The 27,208-nt window shown below is 58.8% G+C and overlaps 2 protein-coding genes and 1 long non-coding RNA gene across 3 annotated transcripts; 2 read left to right on the top strand and 1 right to left on the bottom strand.

Moving 5' to 3' along the window:
* The first annotated feature begins 5,352 nt into the window (after nucleotides 1-5,352).
* On the top strand, nucleotides 5,353-17,348 carry CADM4 (cell adhesion molecule 4). The gene is made up of 9 exons (XM_031963271.1): nucleotides 5,353-5,453; nucleotides 11,456-11,602; nucleotides 11,955-12,107; nucleotides 14,142-14,276; nucleotides 14,496-14,660; nucleotides 15,690-15,780; nucleotides 16,108-16,280; nucleotides 16,424-16,552; nucleotides 16,856-17,348. Exons 1-9 carry the CDS (start codon nucleotides 5,390-5,392, stop codon nucleotides 16,963-16,965), a joined length of 1,167 nt encoding a protein of 388 aa, XP_031819131.1. The 5' UTR covers nucleotides 5,353-5,389; the 3' UTR covers nucleotides 16,966-17,348.
* LOC116422901 lies at nucleotides 8,263-10,317 on the bottom strand. Its single transcript, XR_004233418.1, has 2 exons — nucleotides 9,091-10,317; nucleotides 8,263-8,571 (listed from the first exon to the last, which is right to left on the bottom strand). It is a non-coding gene; the product is annotated as an uncharacterized LOC116422901 (long non-coding RNA).
* Nucleotides 17,349-18,312: 964 nt separating the features above from the next.
* ZNF428 (zinc finger protein 428) lies at nucleotides 18,313-22,052 on the top strand. The gene is made up of 3 exons (XM_031963272.1): nucleotides 18,313-19,005; nucleotides 20,874-21,064; nucleotides 21,177-22,052. Exons 2-3 carry the CDS (start codon nucleotides 20,989-20,991, stop codon nucleotides 21,674-21,676), a joined length of 576 nt encoding a protein of 191 aa, XP_031819132.1. The 5' UTR covers nucleotides 18,313-19,005; nucleotides 20,874-20,988; the 3' UTR covers nucleotides 21,677-22,052.
* The last annotated feature ends 5,156 nt before the right edge of the window (nucleotides 22,053-27,208 follow it).

Below are 27,208 nucleotides of genomic sequence, written 5' to 3'. Positions count from 1 at the left end.
TCTTTAACCAAGGAATATCCCATGAGCTTCCAATCTATTGATGTGGGACTCTGCTAAAATGGTGACGAACGGTCAATTGGACTGTATCTTGAGCAAAGAATAGACTGGACTCGGATTCAAGGCTCTACAAAGAAGCTAATGGAAATCCCATACCTGCCATGTCCCAGGGGAATATTTTAAAGACTCCCGGAATAGAGAGGTAGACAAGAGAATATCCCGGCAAAGGGACATTCAGAAGCTTTGAGTGAGTCCTTTTGCCTAACACCGTCTGAACTTAAGCCTACAGCTCCTTAAACTACATATGTACCCGTAGAAGGGGCTACCTCTGCTTTGGGGAGGGGGATGTGGCAATACCAACCCCTTAGTAAATCTCTTCTCCTATAAGCTGAGTCTGTCTGGCTAATTCATATCAACTGATTATCCCGGTGGGAAGTGCACGAGCTACAGTCTCAGGAAAGCATCTCTTGGCCCTCCAGAGTGAGATGTTGACTGCCTGCAGCTGGGTACCAAAGAGTTGGCATAATTACCTCACAGCAAAGCTTAGCCAGGGCTCATGTCTAAGACTCGTTAAATGTGGGCAAACGTCCCTTAGGCAAAAGTACTCAGTATAACATGGGTATCGTATAAGGGACGACTTTTATTTCACCAACCACAGAAAATGCATAAGATACAAACCGGAGGCCAAAATACAGATAGATAGAGGACTGGAGTCTCAGGGGTTAGTCACTGGCCCCTCAGGTGGGAGGATCTTCAGATCACAGACCTCTCATGGGTGTTGTTGTTGCTGTTGGTACCCAACCTTCCAAAATTCTTCATCGTTCCTCTTTAACGATGTCTGGGTTGGGACTGAGATGGAACCAAATTCAAGACAGAGCAGTTGTTAAAGGTCACGACAGCAGCTGGTTAAAGTTCATGGGCTTTACAGGAAAGGTAAGATTCTCAGTCAAGTCTCCTGGTTTGTTTTTTTTCATCCATCACAAGAGAGTTAGGAAGACACTGGGTATTGGTAGGGGAGGGCCTTCTATCCTATCTAGGTAGTGCAAGCATGGGGTATGGAAATTTCCAGAAAATTGCAGGAAGAGAGAGCATCATTCCCAGGGTCCAGAGCAGAAAGAGCCCGAGACAAAAGAGTCTAGTTGGTCTTAGAAAGCCTTATAAGCAGCTAAGTTTTTTGGTTGTCATTGTTTTGTTTTGTTTTTTGGATACTCATAGACTACATTTCCCATGAGATCATGGTAAATTGGACTACACCTCCTATAATGCTCTGAGAAGATAGAACTACATCTCCCATGGTGCTCCGAGGAAGCCAGGGCTAGACTTTCTAACATTAGGGGGGAAGGAAGCAATATCTAAATCTTTCTTGTTACCCAGGATTCATCCCTCCTGGTGGGCCAGGGATCAGACGAGACAGGGGCATCTTCCCTGGTGATTGCTTTGGAGAAAAGTGCCAATTGATCTTTGATGCTTTGGGGTAAGGCAGTGAGTACAAAGAGGCAGCCTTAGTCCTCACCTCTCACTTTCCCACTGGCTCAGGTTCGCATTCAGCCTCTCCAACGCCCCCACGGGACAGTCACTGCCTCACTCTCACAATTATTCCTACCATCAGGCATGCTGTCCTTACGCATTCAGTCACTCTGTTTCACTCCATTCCCTTTTCATTCTTAAGTTTCTCTACTCAGAGAATTGCGCAGTCACCGCTCAAATATTTCTTTTCTTTTATATTCAAGCCTTTCACTCACCACCGCCCTTAAACAATCCAGTTGCTACAACTTACACACCCAGGCTGGAGCCACCCTCACACACACTTAGCTCCATCACATCGACATACTCCATACTCACACACTTCTCCCCACACGCATCCGACCCTTTCACACTCTTTAGCACACTCTCCCTCTCACACTGCCCCATGTCCTTACTGCCACCCTCACCCTTTTCCATACTGATCTGTGACAAACTCTGCCTCTCCTTTGTCACTTTTGCCCATGAATCCTGAAATTTACTATCTCCTTCAACCCTCCTCCAGGAACTTGTTAATCACTTATATAACTTTAACATATTTAACATGTATTGGTCTACCCGCTATCTAAGGGAGGGGATGGGGGAAAGGAGGGGAAAAGTTGGAACAAAAGGTTTGGCGATTGTCAATGCTGGAAAATTCCCCATGCATATAACTTCTAAATAAAAAGCTATATAAAAAAATAAACTTCTTATGTAATTCGCATTGATTCTTTCTTATACTTCAGCCCGTGTACACTCATCCTTTAGTCTCCCATTATAAATAAAGGAAAAAACCTGGGCCAAGGGACCTGAGATCAAATCATAATTTGGCCACACATGGCTCTGTTGCCCTTGGAGAAGACATTTTCTCATTTCTGGATCTCAGTTCCTTAATGTGTAAAACAAGGGAATTGGACTAGGTTCCTTGTACCTCTAATATTCTATTTCATTTTCTTATTTCTGTTCAGAACAGCCCCATCCTCCCAGTCACCCAGTTGATGACTTCAGTGTCATCCTTGACTTTCTCTTCTTCTCACCTCCCATAGTCAACCATATACCAATTCTTGTGGCTTCTACTCCCATGAAATTTCTCATGCCTTCCCCACGACCACCTAGTTCAGTCCCTCATCCCCTCTCCTTTCTTTTTCTTTTTCTTCTTCTTTTTTTTAATAGCTTTTTATTTATAAGATAAATGCATGGCTAATTTTACAGCATTGACAATTGTAAAACCTTTTGTTCCCATTTTTCCCCTCCTTCCCAACCCCACCCAGATGGCAGGTTGACCAATACATGTTAAATATGTTAAAGTATAAATTAAATACAATATATGTATACATGTCAAAAAAGTTATTGTGCTGTATAAAGAGAGTCGGACTCTGAAATAGTGTACAATTAGCCTGTGAAGGAAATCCAAAATGCAGGTGGATAAAAACAGAATCCTCTCTCCTTTCCACTACTGAAAGCCTCCTACCTGCCCACTTCCAGCTTCTCTCTTCACCAGCATAATTCTGACCATATCACTCTCTGTTCCAAAACGTCAGCAGCTCCCTATTGCCTGAGGATAAAAACGACTTCCTTAATCTGGCGTCCTGGCTCTTCCACACTCTGGCTCCTTTTCCCCATGTTAACTTCTGCTCTTCTTCATGTGTTCTAGTCAAACGATAGGACGTGTATTTTTTTTCCTCTTACGTGGCTTCAAGAATTCCCAGAAGTCCAGCCCTTGACACAGGCTGCTCCCCACGTCTGGCTCGCCCTTCATTTCCACTTCTCAGCATCCTTCCCTTTCTTCCACTCGTTTCCCCTGGGACATTTTCCGATATCTTCAGATTGTAAAAGTTCTGTTTCTTTTCCACTTTTCCCGGTCTCTTGTCAGAATCTTTGTCCCCATTATATTCCATTTTGCACTGTTCTTATCTGTGTACTGTCAGTTCCCACCCTTTCCCATAGGGCCATATATTCCAGTGATCACATCCTGTGTTCCGAGGACTGAGGTCACTTTCATGTGTGACAGAATCCCTGCAAACACCCCCACCCTCCTTTGTGGGTCCCCTCAAGCTATTCCAAGGGAATGGGAGCACTCATGAGTCCCCTTATTAAGGAGCCCAAGACACAACTAACTCATAGCAAAGCCATGTAATTAAGGGAAGAGAAAAGCAGAGGGGGGACTAGTATTATCTACTGTGTGCTACCCACTTTATAAACATTTGATCCTCATAACAACCCCGAGAGATAGATGCTATTATTATCCCCATTTCATAGTTGAGCAAACTGAGCATACATTGGTTAAGTAACTTGGCCATGCTCAAACTGTTATTATTCCCATTTTACAGTTGAGTAAATTGAGGCAGACATTGGTTAAGTAGCTTGGCCGTGCTCATACTATTATTATCCCCATTTTACAGTTGAGTAAACTGAGCAGACATTGGTAACTTGACTATGCACATACTATTATTATCCCCGTTTTATAGTTGATTAAACTGAGGCAGACATCTGTTAAGTAACTTGGCCATGCTCAAACTGTTATTCCCATTTTACAGTTGAGTAAATTGAGGCAGACAGTGGTTAAGTAACTTGCCCGTGCTCATACTATTATTCCCATTTTACAACGGAGGAAACTGAGGCAGGCATCGGTTAAGTAACTTGGCCTGGCAAGTGTTTGAACGCGGGTCTTCCTGTCTCCGGACTTGGAATCCTATCTATCCCCCGCACCACCTCGCCCTCTGATAATAAAATAGCCCAGGCCAAAAGAACATCCCGTCACAACCGTGGGCTCACGGCCCACAAACGCACAGCTCGTGGGTGCGGAGAGGACAGAGTTAGGGGTCCCCGGGCCCAGGTGAACCTACGCCGGAGGGACAAATGCGTCAGGACTGTGGGGGTCAGAGGGGACGGCGCTGGGCTGACACACGTCGGCCTCTGAAGGCAGGGGTGGGACCCGGCTGTCCCCAAGCTTCCTTCTCAGAGGTCCCCGGGCCAGTGGGCGGGGCACGTCTCCCGGGGCGTCGGTCTCCTTCCCGGGTGGGCGGTGCTGCCGGGGGCGGCGGGCGGCGGAGCCTTTGCGGGCCGTCGCCCACCTGGGCCGGGCCGAGAGCATCCCCGCGGCTTTTCCCCGCCCACGCCGAGGAGCGGCCGTCAGTCACGGCCGAGAGACGCTTTTTTCCTCGTGAGGAGGGTGCTGGCCCCAGGGCCGGAGCCCGCGGGCGTCCGGAGCGCGCGGGGGGGGGGGGGGGCCGAAAGCTCGGGCGCGCGCCCCCCCCCCCGCGGGCTGGACGGGCCCCGCTGCCGGCCGCTGGCCTTCGTTACCATTTCGGGGGCTGCCCCCCCGCCCCCCGGCCCTCCTCTCGCTATGCGAAGTTCCTGGCCGCTCTCCGGGCCACCCCAGGAAGGCAGCGGGGCTTCCCCGGCCCGGGCCCGGGCCCCGGTCGTGGGCACTCGGACACCTTGGCTTTCGATGTCCCGGGGACCTCCCGGGGCTGACGGGCGGGGACTCCTGCAGCTCTGGCGGCCCGAGACTCTGCCGGTGATAATCACTGCCGGGGGGATGACAACGAGCCGAACGTGACCGTGGATAAGTCACTTTCCCCGCGCATTTCGGGCAAACTGCTCCCGAGTGAAGCAGGCTGACTGCGTGACCTCAGAACTCCCTTTCCGCCGTAAACCCTGAGATCCCACGATCCTCCTCCCCCAACTCTGTCCCCGCCTCCTCCCCCCTCCTTCTGGGCTCCCCAGGCTCCGCCCCGCGCTCTCATTAGGCGGTAGGGGGCGGGGCCGGGCCGGGCGGTGCAGGTGCGGGGCCGGAGCAAGCCAGCGGGCGGGAGGGAGGGAGGGAGGGAGGGAGGGAAGGAGCGGGCCGGGAGCGAGCGGCGGCGGCGGCGGCGGCGGCGGCGGCACCATGGGCCCGGCCCGGCGCTTCCCGTGGCCGCTGCTGCTGGTCTGGGCGGCCGCGGCCGGGACAGGTAGGGAGCGCGGTCGGGGCGCCGAGCCGGGGGGAGAGGGCGCACCGGGGAGGGGGGAGGACGGTCACGGCTGCTGCAAAGGCCAGAACAATGCGATCTATCTGCAGACACCCCCCAGCACCCCCCGCCCCATCCCCGCGGCCCGAGCTCCCCGGGCATCCCCTGCCGGGCAGACCCCGCACTCCCTGCCCTTTCCGCGTCCCGGCCTGCCTTCCCCCGGCCCCGGCCCCCTCCGCTCCGGTCCCCCGGCCCCGGCCCCCTCCGCCCCCTCCCGCTGCCGTTCGGAATCGCTCGCCCGCTCCTCGATGCACCCCCTGTCTCGCGCCCCCCCCCCATCTCCTCCACGATCCATCCCTTGTCTAGCGCACTCCCCCCGCCCAGCTCCAGCTCCGGCCCCTGCGCGATCTCCCCGGCCCGCTCCCCCGCCCGCTCCCCTTTCGGATTTCCTGTCCTCGGAGCGCCGTCCCCGGGCCCGCTCCCCCCGGCCGCTCCGCAGCAGAGTCCGGCGCTCGCGCCCCGAGCCCTCCCGGCTCCCTCCGAACCTCCGGCACCCTCCGCGCTGGAGCCCGAGTCTCGCGCCTCCCCCGCCCCCGCCGCCACACACCCCCGACAAAGAAAGGACCGGAGCGCAGCCCCGCAGGACGGGTGGGGGGGGCGGGAGACGCAGCCCCGCTCCGGGCGTCCCGCGCCCCGAGGCGCCGCCGGCCGATGCTCGGGCTCGGGGTCCGCGGGGAGAAGGGGAGCGGGGGCTCCGGAGGGAGGGATGCGGCAGCCCACCTATCCCCCCGTCCTCCCCGGCACAGCCGCGCAGGCCCCGGCTCGGCCCCGGGACAAAGAGGCCCATCCTTGTGGGGCTTCCCGTCCCTCCCCAGCGTTCCTCACAACTGTCCCTGGCTCGCGTCCCCTCATTCCCTGCATCCCCCTCGTCTTCCTCCATCCCTTGCTTCCCGAGAGTCAGATCCCCGTCTCCGTCCCAGCTCCCCCTCCGTCCCCCTCCTTTTCCCGTCCTCTCACCCCCTTTGTCCCCCTCCGTCTCTCCCGTCCCATCCCTGTCCTCCCCACTGCCGCCTCCGGGCCCCTTCTTCATTCACGTCCTCCCTTGCCCCCCGGCCTTTCCCCATCCCACCGGGATCCGGGCCGAGCTGGAGTCGCTGGGGTTGGATGAAGGTGGATATGAGGGAGCACACAATGGGGGGACTTGTGTCAGCGCCGGAGGCACCAGCAAATCCATACATTCCCACACTGGGAAGAAGCCGTGGGGGAGCCGAAGGACCACTAGGCTCCGAGGATAGAGAGCGGGGATCAGATCCCAGCTCCAGCACCCACTTACCTGGGTGACCTTGGACAAGTCCCTTCCCCTCTGGTCCTCGGGCACTGACACAAGTCCCCCCATTGTGCGAATTTCTCCCTCTTACAAATGCCCCCACTGTGTTCCAAGCTCCTTCCATATTGATGCTCCATGTTCAAAGACCTCTTCCATCTCAGACACCCTGTGGTTCTGTCAGACCCCGGGATCTCCACTCTGCCATAGCCCGCTCTTTCACAAATCCATAGCCCTTCAAAGACACAGAAACCAGTCAGGGAGAGGGGCCTGCGGGGGGCCTCCTGATGGGGCCAGTGAAGAGGTACCTAGTGTGGCTGCTGGGACCTGCTGAGCCTAAAATCCATCAGGGATGAGTGTTCTAGGTTTGAGGCAGCTGAGATCTGTTGCCATGGAAAGAGCCCCAAGCTGGTGGCCAGAACTGGATTTGTCTGGTCTCACCTGTGCCCCTGACTTGTGCTGGGACCTTGTCCAGTCCCTCGTCCCCTCTGGGCCCGTGTCCCTCTAACTTGAGCAGACTAAGAGAACTCTCCTGTCTTTCCCAGCTCTGACATCCCGTGTTCTTCCCAGCCTGCCACTGGGCTGGCTCTGACAATGTAGAGTCTAAACTCTCTTCGAGACCCTTAGGTTCTGCCATTCTGTCTTAAGGTCCCTTCCGGCTCTGACAGCACAGGAACCCTCTCGTCCCTTCCAGTTCAAACATTCTAGCTTCCAGGCCCTTCCAAATCCAAGTTCTCTTGCTTTTCGGGCCCAGGCGGCTCCAGGCACGGGTCCAAAGAACCCAGCGGCCCAAGGTCTCTGGCAGAAGCGTCCTCCCCTAGGACTGTCCCAGAGACGCCCCACACCGCTCTGCTCAGCAATTCCGCATTCTTCCCCGGCCTTGCAAACCCCTATCACTTCCTCCCATCTCCTGGCGGGTCCGTTCCAATTGCCACAGAACTTAGATCTTCACGGAACCAGGAGTTCTCCCCCTTGCAGAGTCCCCGACTCTCGAGATACAAAATCAAAGCTTCAGAATCCTAGCCTTGAGTCTTAGACTTAAGCCCTGAGAATCCCAGACTTGCAAAGCAGGGAGTTACATGCAGGCCCCAGAATCTGAAGAGACTCCCGAGTTCTAGCTTCTTCTCATGAACTCTGGCCTGGGATGAGAATCATTAACTCTCCTCACCTGGGAGAACTAGGCTCTAAGAACAACTTACAAACCCTATAGACTCCTCTCATCCTAAGCTCTGAAATCTAAGCCTGGAGCTAGACAAGCACAGCTTTTAGGATGTGGAAAGACCAATACTCTCAGCCTGCAACAATAATCTCCAGAATCTGAGCCTTGTGAGCTCTAGAATCGTCCCGCTGAGTCTTAGAATCTCTGGATGGGAGGCTCTTAGAATCCCAGAAAGAGAGAGACAGCCACCAAGTTCTCCTGGCTCCGAGGGTGGCCACCTTCAGGGCATTGCCTTCATTTTATTGCACCAAAAGAACACAGTGAAAGGCCAGTTGTGATGGGAGAGATAGACTCTTCTGGGAATCAGACCTGAATTCTGGTACTGGCTCTCCACTAGAGATTTATCCTGTGGGCTTGGGGAATCCCTCCCGCTCTTCCGGGCCTCAGTTTCCCTACCTGGAAAACAAGAGAGTTGGGCTTAATGGTGCGTCTAGGGCTTTCTAGTTTGAGAATCTCTCCTACTCTTCTGGGCCTCAGTTTCCCTACCTGGAAAACAAGAGGGTTGGGCTTTATGGTGCGTCTCTAGGGCTTTCTAGTTTGAGAATCCTTCCTGTTCTTCCCGGCCTCAGTTTCCCTACCTGGAAAACAAAAGGGTTGGCCTTGACAATGTGTCTATAGGATTTTCTAGTTTGAACATGTTATGACCTTGTCTCCAGATTTTAGAGACTAAGGGGGAGGGAATGACTAAGGAAAACACTTATTCTTTAGGCTACTGGGAGCTGCTGGGGAGCCACGGATCTGGCTCCCTACCTTTCCTCTAGCTCCCCCAACCCAGAGCCACCTACTTGCCACTGGGAAGGACATTTGAAAGGTACCAGAGGGAAAGGATACACAGAAACCCCAAGAGATGTGTGGAAACAGACAAACAACAAAGAAACGGGAATAGAGACCCTGGAACACAAAGGCGCCCAGTGGTCACCGCCTCCCACTCCCAGGACTGGCGGCCGGGCCACCGGGTGCCGGGCCGGGGAGATGGAATTCTGGTTTTTTGAATGGGGCTCTTCTGAGTCATCCACGGGAGGATGCCCTGGGTGTGGATGAGGGGTGGGCGAGGGAAAGGAAGGGAGGGAGACGTTAGGGGGGAAAGGAGTCCGAACCTTTCAGCTCTGCAATTCTAAGGGCTGGGGAGGGGGGCATCAGGCCACCTGGGTCCTCGATGGGCCTGGGGGATGAGGATGCGCGGGTCCCCGAGGTGACCGAGCTGGGGGTGGTTGATGCCGTGCGAGGCAGCTCTGTCCCCGCCAGGACAAAGCAGGCTTTCTCTCCCCCAGGGAGGGAGATAGACAGACCTATAGTTCCCAACCCCTCATGGCACCAGTAAACTTTTTTCTCCCTCCGTCCCCACTCTGCAAGAAGCCGGGCGCTCTGCTGTCCAGCCCCGCCAGGCCCCAGGTAGCCTGCCCTTCTGTCCCCTCCAGCCCCCTCCCCCAGGTGCCCAGGCTGCTCAGGACGCTTCCCTGGTGGTGTATGGGACACTTCTGGGGAAGCCTCCTAGGAATCCCCGCCCCCGGCTTGGGCTCCAGCCCAGCATCTTGGGAGCTCAGGGAATCCCGGGAATGCGGGGGCCACAGGGGGGCTTTGTGTGACTCCAACTGCTGACTCACCCTCCCCACCCCCACCGACATTCCCCTGTCAGACCTGGGGCTCTGGGTCCTCAGAGGGCCCGGGCCTGGGGTGCTCTGACTGGCTGAGATCTGGGGGTCCTGGGACTGACTCAGTGACCGAGAGCATCACTACCAGGATGCCCTTCCACCTGCTTCCCAGGAGGCTGGTCCTTGGGCTCTCTGAGCCCTGGAAAGCCTATCAGAAAGCCCAGGGGCTAGGGGGCCTCAGGGACTGAGAGGGCAGGTACCAGGCCCCTGGAGCCCAGGACTCCCTGGCACTGGGAGCTCAAACTGCAGGGGGAGGGGGAGGGTGGACACCTGAGCAGCTGAGCAGTGAGAGCCCAGGGACCCGGATCTCTGAGAGGAAGGGGGAGGGAGGGGCCTTCAGGTGCCTGCTTCATGTCAGGGAGGGTCCCTGGGGTGGAACGGGGAGCTCAGTTGTTTGGATGCTTGGAGTGAGGTGAAGGGGGTTGGGGGCGCCTGGGTCCCTTAAGGCAGAGCTTGCTCTGGTGCCGGGTCCTTAAGGTTGGAGGAGGAGGAGAAGGAGAATCTGGCGCCTGGGTCTTGAAGACTGGGGGTGGAGGCGGTCGGGAGCTTGGGTCCCTGGAATACAGGCGCCTTTACACCCAGAGCTGGAATAATCGGGGCTTTGTGCAAAGGATGCTCCGGACTCGGCCATTGATGGGGGGTGGGGGGCGTGGAATGTACCACCTCCGGAAACCTGGGGGGTTGTTCAGAATCTTGGGAGCCGGGGTGGGGGGGAAATGACCTTCTCCGCCGAGCGACCTTGAGCTCCCGCGGGGATTCGCTGACTCAGCGTGAGGGGCGCCCCCCCTCCTTCTCTGCCTTTTTGATTCCCCCCTTCCCTAGGATCGGTCCATCACCACGGAAACCCGACTGCTGACAGCTGGGGCCCGGATGCCTGGGTCCGGGGAGGGGGGGAGGGAGGTCAGGACTCCTGAGTTCCCGTGGAGTCAAGGCCGGGGGGGGGGATCAGACTAAGCGGTTCTATGAGGGGAGGGGGGAAGAACTGGGGAATCAGGACGCCTGGGACTGAAAACGGAGTGCGAGACGGGAGGACGCTCCTTGGGTTCTGGTCCCTTTCCTTGTCCTCGCTCTGGCTCCCCCCCTCCTCCCGCTGCTCCTGGCACTATTTCTATGGCAATGCCCCGGCGCTGTCAACACAACCTCAGGTTTAAAGGGCCCGCGCCCGGAGCCCGAGCCCTCTGGCCCAGCCTTCAGCCCCCTGGCCCAGCCTCCTCCCCAGAGCTTTTAGGCTCACCCCTCCCCCCCCCAACTCCCAGTGGACACAAAGGCTCGGGGGACATTAACATTCCTGCCACGAGCCCAGCTTGTTACTGAGCCCGGGAGGGAGACGCACAGAGACCCCCCAGGGACAGGAGGGGGAGGGGGAGGAAAGCCATGAGGCTGGGGGGGGGGGGGAGCGGGGAGATATGGAAATGCGGATGAAAATGAGGATGGGGTGGGATGGAAATGGCGCTGGAGAGTTTGAATAGGGTGCGGGGGGAGCAAGAAACTGAGGGGGGTTGGGGGAAATGAGATGTTTCTTTCTGGATAAATAAAGAGAATAAATGGGTGGAAATGCTGCTGGGCATAGGGTGGGGATGGAGCAGGGATGGGGCATGTCTCAGGGGTGGGGAAAGGAGAGTTTGGATTAGCAGAGAGACGCCAAGGGTGGCTTGGGAGACGGGAAGGGACTGGGGGGGGGGGGAGGGAAAGGAGGAAGAGGGTGGGCTCTGGCTCAGCCACCGGAAGGATGAAGCTCCAGAGGGCCAGAGGTGCTTGGGGAGTCCCGGCTGCCTCTGAGGACCGTGCATTTCCCCTCTCTGCTGAGCAGGGTCGGCCCAGGGGGTGCAGACTGAGAACGTGACCGTGGCGGAGGGCGGGGTGGCGGAGATCACCTGCAGGCTCCACCAGTACGATGGGTCCATCGTTGTCCTCCAGAACCCGGCCCGGCAAACGCTCTTCTTCAATGGCACCAGAGGTGAGGCAGGAGGCGCCCGGCGCTCCCGTGGGGTGGGAGACTGGGCAAGCAGTGAGCCTGGGGCCCTGGGGGGCAAGTGTTGCTGGGACAAGTCCCTGCGAGCCACAGAGGCGCCCCAGCCTTAGGGAATAAACTAGGGGGGGGAAGGATGGGTCAGGGAAAGGATTAAAAGGGCAGGGAGAGGGTGGCCCAGCGTGGGGAGGTGAGCAGGGATGGAGGTGTGGGTTGGGTGGGTGGAGAAGAGTCAGTTGGAGAAAAGCGGTGAGATAGAGTCAGGGAGGGTTTTAGAAAGAGCAGGGGAGCCAGAGATTCAAGATTCCTGGGTCTCCTCTGACCCTCCGTCTCTTCCCAGCTCTAAAGGATGAGCGTTTCCAGCTGGAGGAGTTCTCCCCCAGAAGGGTCCGGATAAGGCTCTCGGACGCCCGGCTGGATGACGAGGGCGGCTACTTCTGCCAGCTGTACACGGAAGACACCCACCACCAGATTGCCACCCTCACTGTGCTTGGTAAGGCCCCTCAAAAACTGTCTGCGGCCTGAGAGACTTGGGACGCTGCGAACCTTGAACCTCTGTGACCTCAGACCAAGCTCCCTTTGCTGTGTCAGACTTCTCCCCTAGCACGGTTTGATCTCTGGGCAGAACTGCTCTGATTCCTAGAACTTCCACCCCCCCTGCCCCCTTGTTGTAGACTAAGACTTCCATTTCCCTGATTAAGTTACCCTGGAGTTTAGGAAGTGTCTGTGGGCCGCGTGGCTGGAATCCAATTTGTCAATAAACATTTGAAAATATTAAGAAAGAGAAAAGATAAGAAAGGAAAGGAAAAAAGAAACAGGCTCTGTCTTAAAGAAGCTTGAATTCTATTAGAAGAAACCTAAATGTCCATCTCTATGGATAGGCAGCTAGGTGGCGCCACAGTGGTAGAGTATGGGAGACTCATCTTCACGAGTTCAAATCCAGTCTCAGACACTTACCAGCGTGTGTTCGCGGACAAATCAGTGTCTTCGTCTGTAAATGAGCTGGAAATTCAAATGGCAAACGACGTATCTCTGCCAAGAAAACCCCAAATGGGGTCACAAGAGAACAACAACAATGGATAGACATGACACAACCAACTGGCTCAAGGTGACCTTGGATGGAGAAGGCACCAGCTACTAAGGAGACAAGGAGAGGCTTCCTACAGCAGGAACACGAGTCAAAACAATGCCCCAAGAGGCAAAGATGAGGAAGGAAAGACTTTCAGGCCCCCTTCTCTGCTCTGACACTGCCCCTCCTCTGCTGCAGACCCTTACCACCTTGCACCAGAACTACTGCACTGGCCCAGTCTCTCCCTACTCCAGTCCATCCTTCACTCAGTCATCTTAAAGCATAGGTGTGACCATCCCATCCCCCCACTCAATCAACTCCAGTAACTCCCCCTCACCTCCAGTATCAAATATAAAATTGTCCAATTGGCATTCAAAGCTGTAACCTGCTCTACACACACACACACACACACACACACACACACTCACACTCACACTCACACCCACTGATACCTTTCCAGGATTCTTATACCTTAAACTCCCTCTCTGAAAGTCCTGTGACTGGGCTTCTTTGCTAAGACATCTTCCCGCTCCAGGCATTTTCTCTGGTTGTCCCTTATACCTGCAATGCTCTCTCTCTCTTTTCCTCTGCCTCCTGACTTCCTTCAAATCTTAGCTAAAGACCTTACTTTCCACAAGAAGTCTTTTCCGATCCCCTTTAATTAGTGCCTTTTTCTGTTGCTCATCTCCCTGCCTCCAGCTGTTCTTATGTAGTTGTTGGTACTCTCTGCCCTGTGAACTCCTGGAGAACAGGGATTGTCTTTGCTCTTTCGTTGTATTCCAAACACTTACCACAGTGCCTGGCACATGGATATTCATATTTATTAGAGGCAGAGGGGCGAGATGGCACAAAGACACAGCTATGGTACTTCTAACATCGTGGGCCAGGAAGGCAAGTGGACGGGTCTGGTGGCCATACAGTGGATGAAGAACAGAAGCTACGTGTGACACCAGACACAAAAGAACCAGCCTCTGCCCTCATGGAGTTTACCTTTATAGTGGAAGGGAAAACAACATGTAGAGATGAATAAATTCAAAATATATACCATGCAGGGAGTGAGAAGGCATTAACAATTGATGAGCTCAGAAAAATGATTGAGGGAAATGAAGTGAGCCTTTGGAAGCTTGGGGACGGGTGGTGCAAAGGCTTTGAGGAGACACGGAATGATTTGTGTGGGGAATAGCAAAAGGGGAGTTTTCTAGTATCAGCCCTCTCTCCAATCAAGAAACTGAGTCCCCGCGAGATTAAGTGAGCTGCCCAGTCACCACCTGGCATATATAGAGAGTTGCTTAATTAAAAAAAAAAAAAAAAAAAAAAAAGAGTAGCCAATAAAAATATTGGCTGACTGATGAAAGTGGAAGAGCCCGGATTTCAATTGACTCCAAATCTCGGGGGAGTGTTTTGCCTGCATCCCCCCTCACTGCCCACATGTTGAGATCCCCTCTATCTTTGTTGTAGTGGCCCCGGAGAACCCCATAGTGGAAGGTCGGGAGCAGGCGGTAGAGGGCGGCGAGGTGGAACTGAGCTGTGTTGTGCCCCGGTCCCGACCGCCAGCCGTGCTTCGATGGTACCGGGACAAAAAAGAACTTCGAGGTCAGAGGAATTAGAGGAGGGCCTGGATGGGGAGAGGGGGGAAGAGGGAGGAAGCTGGGGAAGGGGAAAGAAGGAGGGAGCTGCGGAAGGGGAGGGTTGCAGCCTAGAAACGGGCCTTTTCTCTGGAGAAAGGGCGTGATCCTTGAGGTCTGGACCACTGGGGAAAATAAGGGGGTGGATCCGGATGTGGGATTCTAAGAGAATGCATCTTTGGGGCAGGTGTGGACAGCCGGCAAGAGAATGGGAAGGTGTGGAGTGTGGCCAGCACAGTGCGCTTCCAGGTGGACCGGAAGGATGATGGCGGCATCGTGACGTGTGAGGCTCAGAATGCAGCCCTCCCTCCAGGCCACAGCAAGCAGACTCAGTACGTGCTGGACGTCCAGTGTAAGTGACCGGGCTCCGGGGGAGAGGGCACCCCACCCCAAAACAGCAGCAGAGGGTGTGCTGGCTGGAAAGGGCTTGGACACGATTCCCATCCATCCCTGCTTTTCATGGACAGGGACACTGAGCAAATCTCAGACTTAACTGAACCTACCCTAGACACGTACAGAGAGGAAATCAAGGTTAGAGTTCAAATGACTCACTTTTGGTTAAACAACCAGCTCTGAACCTAGTTCAGCCTCATCCTCAGGAGCAGGACAATCTTAGCTCTTGGCTTTACTAAGTAAGATCACAGACTAGAAATGACAAATGTGGTAGGTCCTAAAGAGAGTTCCGATCCAGTTTGGTCCAGTTTAGGAGAGAAGTCTGGACCCAAATCTGGCTCACGAGGTGCCCCGCGCCCTAGAACACGCGAGCTGGGCGGGCCTGGACAGCAGCTGGGGAAAACGGGACATGAGTTTGAATTCCACCTTCACTGCTTATTGGCCTTTGTGACTTTGGACACCTTACTTTATTTCCATAAGCCTCAGTGTCTCTATCTTTAAAATGAGGAAGTTGGACTAGGGGACTTTTGAGGGTCCCTTCCGATGGAAATCTAAAATACAAAAATAATCCCGCGCTTTATAAAGTTAGTTATCTACTGTGATCTTCACAACAACCTCTAAAGGGAGGTGCTAACCTCCTCATTTTTACTGATGAGAAAACTAAGGCTGAGGTACTCGGACACCTGAGAATTAGAACCCGGGTCTTCCCGTGCCCTCCCCCCCATCCGTGCTACCTGGCTGCCCACCCTCATGTAACCTGGATTATTTGAAGGTCACACTGCATTCAGTGACTTGCCCAAGTTCAGGAAATAGCCAAGTTCCAAGCTCGGGGCCCAGGTCTCCCGAACCCCGGGGAGTCCGTTCTCTGCCATCTGGAAGAGGGGGGGACTCGGCAGTCGGGGGTGGGGGGGGGGAGAAGGCTCTCCGTCTCTAGCTGCCTTTGCTGAGCCCCCCGGCTTTGACCTTCCCGGCTCCCTTCTGCCCGCAGACTCCCCCAGTGCCCGGATTCACGCCTCGCAGGCCGTGGTGAGGGAGGGAGACACGCTGGTGTTGACTTGTGCTGTGACAGGGAACCCCAGGTCAGAGAGTGGGATGGCCGGAACGGGATTCCGTGGGTTAGATCGGCGCGGATGGGAGCCGGGATGGGGGCCGGGTCCTTCCCGGACTGTGGGTTGGGGATGCCCGGGGGAGGAAGGCCGGCGGGACTGGGACGCCCGGGTCCCCCAGTGGCGAAGCGGGCGTGGGGACCGGCATGTCCGGGTCCCCAGATGGAGGGCGGGGGGGAGATCTGGGAGGCCTGCAGTGCCTGCGCCCCGGGGGAGGCGGGGGCTCCCTGCAGGTCCCAAAGAGCAGGGACTAGGCGGCCGGCGGCCCGGGCCCTTGAGCTCTCTGGCCCCTCCCCGCAGGCCCGGGCAGATCCGGTGGAGCCGCGGGAACGAGTCGCTCCCCGAGCGGGCAGAGGCGGTGGGAGAGACGCTCACCCTCCCCGGCCTCACCTCCCTAGACAACGGCACCTACACTTGTGAGGCCGGGAACAAGCACGGCCAAGCGCGAGCTCTCTACGTTCTGGTGGTCTACGGTGAGGCGCGGGGGGCGGGGCGGAGGGGGCGGCGCCCAGAGCCCCGGGGCACGGGAGAGGGGCGGGGAGCTGGGGTGACAGCGGGGGGTCCCCCCCCCGTTCCCGCCGTCGCCCCGGTAACTGTGGCTTCCTTCGCCGAGCAGACCCCGGCGCGGTGGTGGAGGCCCAGACCTCCGTGCCCTATGCTATCGTGGGAGGCATCCTGGCGCTGCTCGTCTTCCTCATCATCTGTGTCTTGGTGGGCATGGTCTGGTGCTCCGTGCGGCAGAAGGGTGAGCGGGGGCGGGGCCGGGCTGCCCGAGGGGTGGGGCCGGGGGTCACTGATTGGCGAAAAGCGGGCGGGGCGGGGCTTGGCCGGCAAGGTGCGCGGGGGGGCGTGTCCGGGGGCGGTTCCGGAGGCGTCCCCGCCCTTCCCGGCTCGGTGCCTCTGACCACCTGGTCTCTGTTTCCGAACCTGTGTCCGGCCCTGCCCCTCTCTCTCTGCCGGACTAGCTCTGCTTCTCTCTGCGCCCCGTCTCTGCGAGGCTCATTCTCCCTTTCTCTCCCCCCCCCCCCCCCCGTTCCCCCTCCTACAGGCTCCTATCTCACCCACGAGGCCAGCGGACTGGATGAGCAGGGGGAGGCCCGCGAGGCCTTTCTGAACGGGGGCGATGGACATAAGCGCAAGGAGGAATTTTTCATCTGACCCTTCCCCGTGTCCCCGGCCCCGGTCTCGGCCCTGGCAGGGTCTCCCCAGTCCAGACCGGAACCAGCAAAGACTTTGACCTGGGCTAAGGGCCGTCTGGGAGTTTCCCCCACCCCTAACATCCAACGAGACAGGGAGGCCGCACCTGGGCCATTGTGAGGGAGGTTAGGGCTGGGGGCCGGATGTTGAGATGCCTAAGGGGGTGGGAATGGGGAATCAGGACCCCCGGGTCCCCGAAGGGGCAGGGAGTGGGGAACCAGGGTGTCTTGAGTTCCCCAGAAGGGGAGGATCATACTTGAGTTCCCCAACAGGAAGAGGAGATCTGGAGACCTGGGTCTCTGACGGGCCAGGGGCTGGACACTTGGGTCCAGGGTGGGGGTAGGGGGTGGGAGTAGGGGACTTGTCTTCTCCGGGATCCCTCCCTAGGCGCTGTGCCAGCCATTGTGAGAGTCCCCGCAGACATGGGGGACTGCTCTTTGCAAAGCCATGTTCGCACGGTTGGGGGGGAGGGATGGGGATTCTGTGTCTTTGTCATAACTCGTAATGGGGGAGGGGGGCCTGTCCCCCTCTCCAGGCCCCACTCCTGCCCACAGCTTGGGCTCCCCCCACCCACCACATGCCTCCCCTGGATCCCTTCTCCCTCAACCCCCCCAGGCCTCCCACAGGGCTCGCCCCCATCCCTTCTCTCCTTCTCCAGGCCTCCGGGGGAGAGGCCCAGGGTCCACGTGTGCGTCTCTGTGGTTTTATATATAATATATTAAAAAATGAAAAATCTGTATTAAAAAAAAATCAGATTTCACCCCCCACCACCACCACGATCCACCCCCATTCCAGGCCTTTTTCTTGTAAAAACACGTTTTGTACGGGGGGGAGGGGGGTACGGAGGGGGTGGCAGCCCCACTAACCACCATTAAACTAAGGAGAGATTAAGAGACTGCTCGTTTGTCTGTCTGCGGGGGAGCGGGGCCGGAAGCAGAGCAGCTGGAGTCTGGGCTGGGATGATGCCCCCTGGGAAGGGCGGAAGGAAAGTGGGAAAAGCCCGGAGAAAGTGTGAAAGAAGCCAAGGGGAGAGAGCCAACCAAGGGCAAAGCCCCCGGGGGCGGTCAGGGGGCGGGGAGGAGCAGAGGGGAACTCTGGGCGGGGCTACGCAATGTCCCCCGAGGGTAGGACCGAGGAATCTGGGCGGAGGATAGTACTCCACAACCTGGCATGGGGGTCCGGGGGGAGAATAGGGCTCATGAGCTGGGCAGGAGATGCCCGGGCCCCGGGCAGACCAGAGAAGCTCCGCCCCAGAAGGACGGAGGGACCACCCCCGACCGCGAGGCGGAGTCCTAGGTATTGCACGCCCCCCTCCCCAATTCCGCCCAAGTGCTCGTGCGCATGCTCTCTGGCCCGGGCTCTGCAGATCCGAGATGCAAATTGCTGCGCCCCGGCGCGGCCCAGCCCGGGGGCATACAAAGCTGGCATCCCCAGGGCCCGGGCACGTGCGTGGATAGCGCCATTCTCCCAGCAAGCACCGGGAATCGCGCTGCGGCCGCCGTGGCCCCGCCCCCTGCCCCGCGCAGGGCGGAGGTGGGAGGATATTGGCAGATTTCTAAGTCCAACCACTTCGTTATATTCTGGGGGGGGGAGGGGGGCCACACCGCGCGAAAGCCAGGATTCGAACCCCAGACACACCCGGGCCCCGACAGACTCTAGTAAAAGAGAGCGACGTGCCCGACCTTCCGCTAGGAAGGAGCCCCCTGCTCTAGCTGCGAGCCGGAGGCCCCGCCCCAACCCTACCAAGCGTAGGAAGAGCGGGGGAGGAGCGACCCTCCGGGGGTCTCGGATGCGCCGCTCCCGCCGCCGCTCCTCCCCCGCGCCTGGGCCGGATGGTCCGACCCATGGCGCAGGCGCCCTGGAGCCCGCCAGCTAGCCTCTCCGCTTTGCCCCCCGCCCGCAGCCGCAGCCGCAGCCGTCGAAGCTCGTTCTGCGCAGGCGCCGGGGCCCTGCGTGCTGCCGCCGCCGACCGGAGCGAGCGGAGCGAGGTCGCCAGGGGTGGTGAGTGCCCGGGGGAGGGGAGGGGCGGGGCGCTCGCGCGCGAGGCATGTCGGGAGCCCGCGGGGCCGCTTCCGCGCGCCCTCCCGCCAGCCCCGCCCCTCCCGCTGTCCTGGGAGCATGGCGGCGCCCCGGGCTTATTGTCCCGGAGCACGCTGGGGCACGGTGGCGGAGAGAAACCGCCCTGGGGCATCCTGGGATCCAGGAGCAGGCGGCCCCGCTGCATTGTGGGAAACGGACCCCAGTGCCGCAGTGCGTTCTGGGAGCGGAACCACAGTGCCTGGCTGCGGTGTGGAAGCCGGCCTCCCCTGCCCAGTGAATGGTGGGAAGTGGGCTCCGCTGGCCCAGGTTGCTTTGAGAGCGGAGCCGCGCCGCCCATGGCACCGCAGGGGCCCGGCCCTCCGCCCCAATGTCTTGTGAGAGCAGGGCCACACGACGTACGCCCTGAGGGAGCGAGGACGAGGCGCCGTGGTGCCTTGTGGGGGCCCCTCCCCCCCCAGGCGTCCGGGCGCCTGCGGGTACCCAGGGATGCCCCGGTCCGTACAGGGCTCACACACTCGGCCACGCCGCAAGGCGCCGTGGTGCATTGTGGGGGCTCCCCCCCCCCCCCCGCCCGAGGTATGCGGGTACCCAGGGATGCCCCGTCCGACAGGCTCACACACTCGCCACGCGCGAGGCGCCGTGGTGCCTTGTGGGGGCCCCTCCCCCCCCCGTCCGGGCGTCTGCGGGTACCCAGGGATGCCCCGGTCCGTACAGGGCTCACACACTCGGCCACGCCGCGAGGCGCCGTGGTGCATTGTGGGGGCTCCCCCCCTCCCCCCGCCCGAGGTGTCCGGGCCTGCGGGTACCCAGGGATGCTGCCCGGTCCCGTACAGAGCTCACACACTCAGCCAGCCGCAAGCGGTGTGGGGGCTTCCCCCCCCCGCACGAGGTATGCGGGTACCCAGGGATGCCCCAGTCCGCACAGGGCTCACACACTCGGCCACGCTGCGAGGCGCCGTGGTGCCTTGTGGGGGCCCCTCCCCCCCCAGGCGTCCGGGCGCCTGCGGGTACCCAGGGATGCCCCGGTCCGTACAGGGCTCACACCCTCGGCCACGCCGCGAGGCGCCGTGGTGCATTGTGGGGGCTCCCCCCCTCCCCCCGCCCGAGGTGTCCGGGCGCCTGCGGGTACCCAGGGATGCTGCCCGGTCCCGTACAGAGCTCACACACTCGGCCACACCGGGAGGTGCCGTGGTGCATTGTGGGGGCTTCCCCCCTCCCCCCGCCCGAGGTGTCCGGGCGCCTGCGGGTACCCAGGGATGCCCCGGCCCATACAGGGCTCACACCCTTGGCCACGCCGCGAGGCACCGTGGTGCATTGTGGGGGCTCCTCCCCCCCCCCAGCTCAGAGCGGGGCCCCGGGGGGGCATTCAGGAGCCGGGCCGGGGGCGCCTGCGGGTGGTCAGGGATGCCCCAGCCCGTACAGGGCTCACACCCTTGGCCACGCCGCCATCCTGGGCTCTAGGCGTTCATCCCTCATTCTGTAATCGGGAAGGTGGGCATCTGTTCTGTGCGTTTATTGAGCGCACACTGTATGCCCCAGTCAGCAAACATTAGGCTTCTGCTGTGTGCCGGGCCTCGGGCCGAGCACGGGGGACAGGAGGCAGGCCGGCCTCGCCCTCCAGGGGCTGTCAGTCTATGCAAAGGTGTACGGCACCAGCGCTGGCACACGGGCCGGGAGGGGGAGGGGCCACGGCACACAGTACAGGGTCTCCCTGTGGTCTCCTCCTGGAGGCGCCGCTGTCCCGGGCCTTGGGGGCTTCCTGCTCCCTTCTCCCCAGGAGGCCCCGCAGGCCCTGCCCTGCTCCTGAACCCTCTTTCCCGCTGTCCCAGCTGCCGGGGCCGCTGGAGAGAAGAGGCCCTGCCGAGGAAAGGGGCTGGGGGGGATCCCAACTCGCTGTCGCCGCCGCCGCTGGACATCTCCCCCTCCTGGCAGCCTCCCCCGGCCATGACGGAGACCCGGGAGACCGCGGAGACCGGGGGCTATGCCAGCTTGGAGGAGGATGAGGAGGAGCTGTCCCCAGGTGAGGTGCTGAACCCGAGCTGCGCCCTCTGGGGGGCCGGGGGAGCAGCCTTCCTCCTGAGGTAGCCCCGGAGCCTGGCCCGGCGTGGCCCGGTGACCCCCCTTTCTTGCAGGCCCAGAGCACCCCTCCGACTCGGACTATACCCTCTCGGAGCCCGACTCTGAGGAGGACGAAGAGGAGGAGGAGGAGGAGGAGGAAACCACAGATGACCCAGAATACGACCCTGGCTACAAGGTGAAGCAGCGTCTCGGTGGGGGGCGAGGGGCACCCTCGCGGAGGGCCCCTCGGGCTGCCCCGCCCCCAGGGCCCCCAGCCCAGCCCTGCGCCCTGTGCGGCCGCCCGCCCCCGGGGGAGGGGGCCGCAGCCCCGGGGGGCCCGCCCTGTCGGCTCTGCCGCCCCACCGCCCCCCAGGCGACACCCCCCGCCCGCACTGCCGCTCAGCGCCAGGCGGGGGAGGAGGAGGAAGAGGACGAGGGGGCCACCTCCACTGGAGGCGATGGGCCCCCTGGGGATGAGGGGGGCGCTTACCACTGCACAGAGTGCGAGGATTCGTTCGACGACCTTGGGGAGCTTCACGGCCACTTCATGCTGCACGCCCGCGGGGAGGTGTGAGGCTGGCCCCCCAGGGGGGCGCGGGGCTGAGAGAAGGGGTCACGGGGGGCGGAGCCACCGGTCAAGTCTGTGTCTTCTGGACAGTAGCTGTGTTAGGTTCAAATAAAGCCAGATTTCTGTGTGTGATGGCGTCTGTGCGAGTGTGACCTCCCTGTGCCCGAATCTCGGGTGCAAACGGCGCGTGAGGATGGTGCGGTCGTGGACTCCAAGGCCCGCAACTGAGAGAGACCGGAGGCCCAGCCTCCCGTCCCGTCCCTTTCCCTGTTTTTGACATGAGGAACCTGAGGTCCTGGTTGCCTTGGCAAAGGTCACAAAGCTAGCAGAGCAAGGGCCTGACCTCCCCCCCTCAGACTTAGAGCCACAGCCTGGATCTCTAAGCAGCGCGGCTCTGACGGCCGGGCAGGATGCCGGGCGTTCCCCAGAATGCGCCAGTCTGGGCGGCTTCGGGCACAGGGCGGGGCCGGGCGGGAGGAAAGGGGGGAGTGTGAGGGGAGCTCTGGAGGTGGAACCGATGGGATTCGTGGGCACGGCATGAGGCCGCATGATTGGGAGGCTGGGGGCAGGACGCGGCAGATGTTCTGACGTGAGCAGGGCGGGGGGCCGAAGGTTCTGTCCGAGACAGTCGGGCCGGTGGTTTCTGTGCCTCGCCGGCTGTGAAACCTCCTGCTGGTGGTCAGAGCCTCGGGGCAAGAACCAGAAATGTGGACTTGGAGTCCTGTTGTTGAAGACCGATGTTAATAGTGATTTAGCACCTCGGAATTCGTCTTGTCTGCCACGAACAACTCTGTCCGAAACCAAAGCCATTTCTAACACGGAGCGACGTCCAGGCCCCCAAGCCATTTCAGAGCACATTTGTGGGGATCTTGAGCAAAGAAAAGATGGCTTAGCTTAATGGTCCAGCATGAAACAGCCCCTTCTCTGGCCCTTTCCTTACTTGGGACCACTCCTCTAGAATCTAGAGGTGTCACTGGACCTGTGTCCAGAATCCAAGTGAAGGGGAGGTTGTGACTTACTCTGAACAGTGGAGGTGACTTTCTTTAGGGTAGAACACAGACTAATTCTTAAGGGGCTGAAAGAGTTGGCTTTGGATGGTCATTATTCTAGGGGGCCTTGGGGTGCAGTGGGGAAATGCTGCCTGGTTGGGAGATACTCTCTTAGCTTTCTCTTTATCCCATAATTCTGTTTCTAAAGGAAAGCTTTTTTTTCCCCCTCAGGAGTCTGAAAAGGGCTTTAGTGGAAAATAGCATTTTTTGATATTTATTAAGAAAATTGAAATTTGTACATATGCTTTCACCACAAGGTCATCATGAGAGTCTAGAATTAGCATCATCCGCCAGTCAGCCAATTAACATTAAGCACAGAGAATCTGTAGGCCCGTGGCTCCTTGGGGGGCCATCTAATACGCACCTGGCTGTATGTGTGGGGTGCCCAGGAGCACCAGCACTCGAGGCCGAGGGCTGCCCCCCCATGGGAGTGTCTGCTGCTCACCCACCTCTCACCGCGGCTCCAAGAAACGGCAGTCTGCCCCGGGGCCACACCCTGGTAACCTAGGCCTGAGGGGCCCCAAGCCCACTGGGGAGCTGGGGACAAGGGCCAGGGGGAGTCCCTGGAAGACGCTGAGGTCATCCCCGGCATCCTGGGCCATCGGCCCCATCCCAGCAGGGGTCCTGCCACTGGACTTGGATGATCAGGAGAGGGAGTGAGCAGAGGACTCTGTGCAGTCTCCCACAATCCAGACAGCACCTCATGATGCCACGGATCCTCTTGGGAATGAAGGACCAACCACGGCAATTAAGAGTCTCTGGTAAGCCCAGTGCAGACTGCGGGCTAGGGGTTCTGGAGGAAAAATGGACCCCAAGAAGCCCACTGCCCTCAACCACTCTGAAGACAAACCAGCGCCTCCCCTTCTCTCCTCCCTTGGGATCTAGCTGCTGACCTTGTCATTCCACCAAAACTGTTCTTTTCAAAGTGACCGATGGTTTCTCAGCTGCCAGAGCCAGTGGCCTTTCCCGTTCCTCATTCTCCTTGACCTTCCTTGCAGCCTCGCATACTGGGGAGCACCCTCTCCTTGAGACTTCCTTCTCTAGGTCTTTGGCATACCCCTCTTTCCCCTCCCATCCCTGTGACCTCTCCTCTGTCTCCCTTGCATGATCACACCCTTTGACCAAGGTATCTCTCAGGGCCCATGCTGAGCCCTCTTCTCCCTCCAGATTAGGGGTATCCTTTCCACATCGCAGTGACCCCCATCTTGGTTTCAGGATTTGGGGGATTCAATGGGAATTGGGGGGTAATTTTGCAGAAGCCACAGAGTACAGCCAGGAGATGACGCAGAAAAAAGTTTAGAAGCTCAGAACTGCACCTGGTGACCTCATCCGTTTCCAGGGACTTGAGTCTCTGTGCTGGTGATTCTCAACATCTGCCTCTCCTGCCCCCAGCTGTCAACTGACCTCCAATTTCTCATCACCATGTGACTTAAGACATCAGAAAGTAAATCTGTAAGAGAACTCATGATCTTCATTTTAAGAGCCTCTCTTTCTTCCCCTCCCTCCTTCCCTTCCCCCTCCCTCCTTGTCTTTCTTCCTCCCTCTGTTTCTCTCTGCCTCGTGTCTTCTCATTTTTTCCCCTCTGTCTTTCTGTCTGTCCTTCCCCCCTCTCCCTCTGTACCTCTTTTTCTGTCTCCCTCTTTCTTCCTTTTTCCTCTCATCTCTCTCCCTTCCTCCCTCCCTCCCTTTCTCTCTTTTTCTCTCATCTGTCTCTTTCTCCCTGTCTTTTTTCTGTCTCCTCCCCCCTCTTTTTCTCTCCCTCTTTTTTAATCTGTCTCTTTTTCTCTCTCCCCTCCCTCTCTCTTTTTTCCTCTCTCCTTCTGTCTCTCTCTGGCTCTTTTTCTGTCTCTCCCTCCCTCCCTTCTCTCTTTTTATCTCCTTCTCTCCCTTCTCTTTCTCTCCCTTTTTTTTCTCTCATCTGTCTCCCTTTTCTGTCTCTCTCCTTCCCTCTTTCTCTCCCTCTTTTTCTGTCTCCCTTTCCCTCCCACCCTCTCTCCCTCTCTTACATAGGGTGTTGCCAAAACCCGTCGATGTCAGCAGCAGCTGGATGGCCCACTGGACAGAGCACTAGGCCTGAAGTCAGGTGGACTCATCTTCCCAAGTTCAAACCTGGCCTGACATTTCCTAGTTGTGTGATCCTGGGCAAGCCCCTTCACCCTGTCTGCCTTAGTTTCCTCATCTGTAAAATGAGCTAGAGGACAAGGCCGGCCTCTGCAGGACAAAGAATCGGACAGGACTGAAGAGCAGTTGACATACAGCCCTCCCCCCCAACTTGCTTCCTTGTGTAGACTCACCTCCCACCTGGACTGCTGCAGTAGCTGCTGTGGATCCACCTGACTCGAGTCTCACTAAGAGGGTCTTCCTAAAATGCAGACCTGCTCATGTTGTACCCCCCCCCCCGGCCAGGGCCTCTGGCCTCCAAGAGCAAATGCAAAATGTTCTGTTTGACAAGCCCTTCCTCACCTGCTCCCCCAAGATTGGGGAGCTGATGCATGGACAAGGTCCGGCCTCCTGGCTGATGTGTGGACAGGGTCCCCCATCTTGGGGCTCCATCTTCTCTGGCTGTCGTCCCTCCCCCTGGTACAGGAAGCCCTCTTCACCCCTTCTCCTCCTTGTGCCCCACCTCTGCTAACCCCTCGGATCCAGCGGTCTCTCCTTCCATGAACTGCCTCTGAACCCACCTCACCACTGAACGCACCAGGACTCGGAGATGGCTGCCCCATCCCCCATTACCTCCTCGTTCTTCGCTGTCACCTCCCTCTCTGGTCGCCAAATCCTGCCCTTGCTCTCTCCCCTTTTCCTCCCCATCATCATAAGCTAAACCCGTGGGAAATGACCCCAAGTGTTCGCCCACCCAGCTGCAAATGGGAGAAGCGCACATTTGGACAAAAGGCCTTCTGCTTTCCTGCCCACCCAGAGTTCCTTCTCCTCACCCTCTGTAAAACACAGTATAAACGTCAGCGATTACTGTTATGTTGATACTCACTGTATTACGCGATTATTACCCCTGGAGGCAGGAAGGCCTGAGCCCCTTATTCCCTGGGAGAAGGAAATGGCCGCGTTTCAGGGCCTTTGCCACAGAAAGCCCCAAGATCCCCGGGACTGACCAAACAGCAGACCCTGCTCCTTCCGGGGTCTCAGGCCCGGCTGCTGGGCCGAGGCTGCTGTCTGCCAGGCCCGTCGGAGATGGTTCGGTTCATGCCTCTGGTTTCACAGATGGAGACGTGGAAGTCCACGCGGTCAACTGCTATGGTCAAGGAGCCGGGACTTGAACCCGGGCCCTGCTACCTGCAGGCCCATGTGCATCCCAGCTGAGGGACCGGGCCATGGCCTGGCTGATGTTTGCACCCCTGGCACTGGCACAGAGCCAAGCCCGGGCTCCCTCGGAAACAGGAAGCTTCCCGTTGGCGCAGCGGCCTCAACAGCCTGGCAACGTTCCTGGGCCATGGCTAAGAGAAATGGCAGGACAAGCACCCGGCTAGGCCAGGCCCTCACCCCACGGATGGTTAACCTACACCCCAGTGGGGAGGGACGGCGCCCAGGGCCACAGACTCCCTTAGCATCGTCTCCTCCGGCCTCCACTCTAAAGCAGAAGGGTCAGGATTCAGCTCAGCCCCAGGGCAGGGGGCCTCAGAGACGCCTTCCTTCTGGGGGAGGGGCCCACGATTCATATCAGGCTGATTACATGGGACAGGGCATAATGATGCAAGGGGGGGATGAATCAGGGAAAGCTCCACGGAGGAGGCGGCGCCTCGGCCAGGTCTTGGAAGAAGGCATGGAGCAGGAGAGAGATCCAGTGTCGTTCCTCCAGGATTTACCAAGACGGGCACTTTGTCACTGCGGGGAGACCAGGAAAGGCATTGGCGGGTTAGGAGAATGGAAAGGATTCTGGAGAAGAGCCAAATGCTGGGCACAAGCCCTAAATCTGTCTGACCACAGCACGGAGGGCCTAGAAGGGGGTGATGGGGGCTATGAGTCTGGCCGAGAGCCTGGAGTCAGACCCCGGAGGCTGAGAGGGCCCGGAGAGGGAGGGCATGGTGGGAGAGGGGCTGGTGGGAGAGGGCCTTCCCCTGCAGGGAAGCACCCGGCGAAGCCGCAGAGGAGGACCCGCGCCAGCGTCCTGGAGAGCGCCAGTCCTTGGGGGCACAGGCCAGACGCTGCTGGTGGGAAGGGGGTCCTCGCCATGGGAACTGACAAGGAGGGAGAGCGGGGAAAGAGCCCAGGGCTCTTGGTTGACATCTGCTGGGGAGGTGGGAGGGCAGAGGAAGTGCGGCCCAGGGACTCTTCCCCGGTGTTTGTCGGGGAAGGGCAGAAGCTCAGGGAAGACGGGGCAGAGCGGAGGGGGTCTGCTGGCAGCCGGGAAGGAGGCCCGCAGCTCCCCAGTGCCTTCTGGCTCCTGGCCCCCAGGTGGCGCTCTCCTGAGGGAGTCCCTCCTTCTGCCCGGCCCCATCTGCGCCCACGGGGGAAGCGAGTTGCCCCCTGCCGGCAC

This window comes from Sarcophilus harrisii, chromosome 3, assembly GCF_902635505.1.
Source record: "Sarcophilus harrisii chromosome 3, mSarHar1.11, whole genome shotgun sequence".
Lineage (NCBI taxonomy): Eukaryota > Metazoa > Chordata > Mammalia > Dasyuromorphia > Dasyuridae > Sarcophilus > Sarcophilus harrisii.
This window is presented reverse-complemented; position numbering and strand designations above follow the sequence as displayed.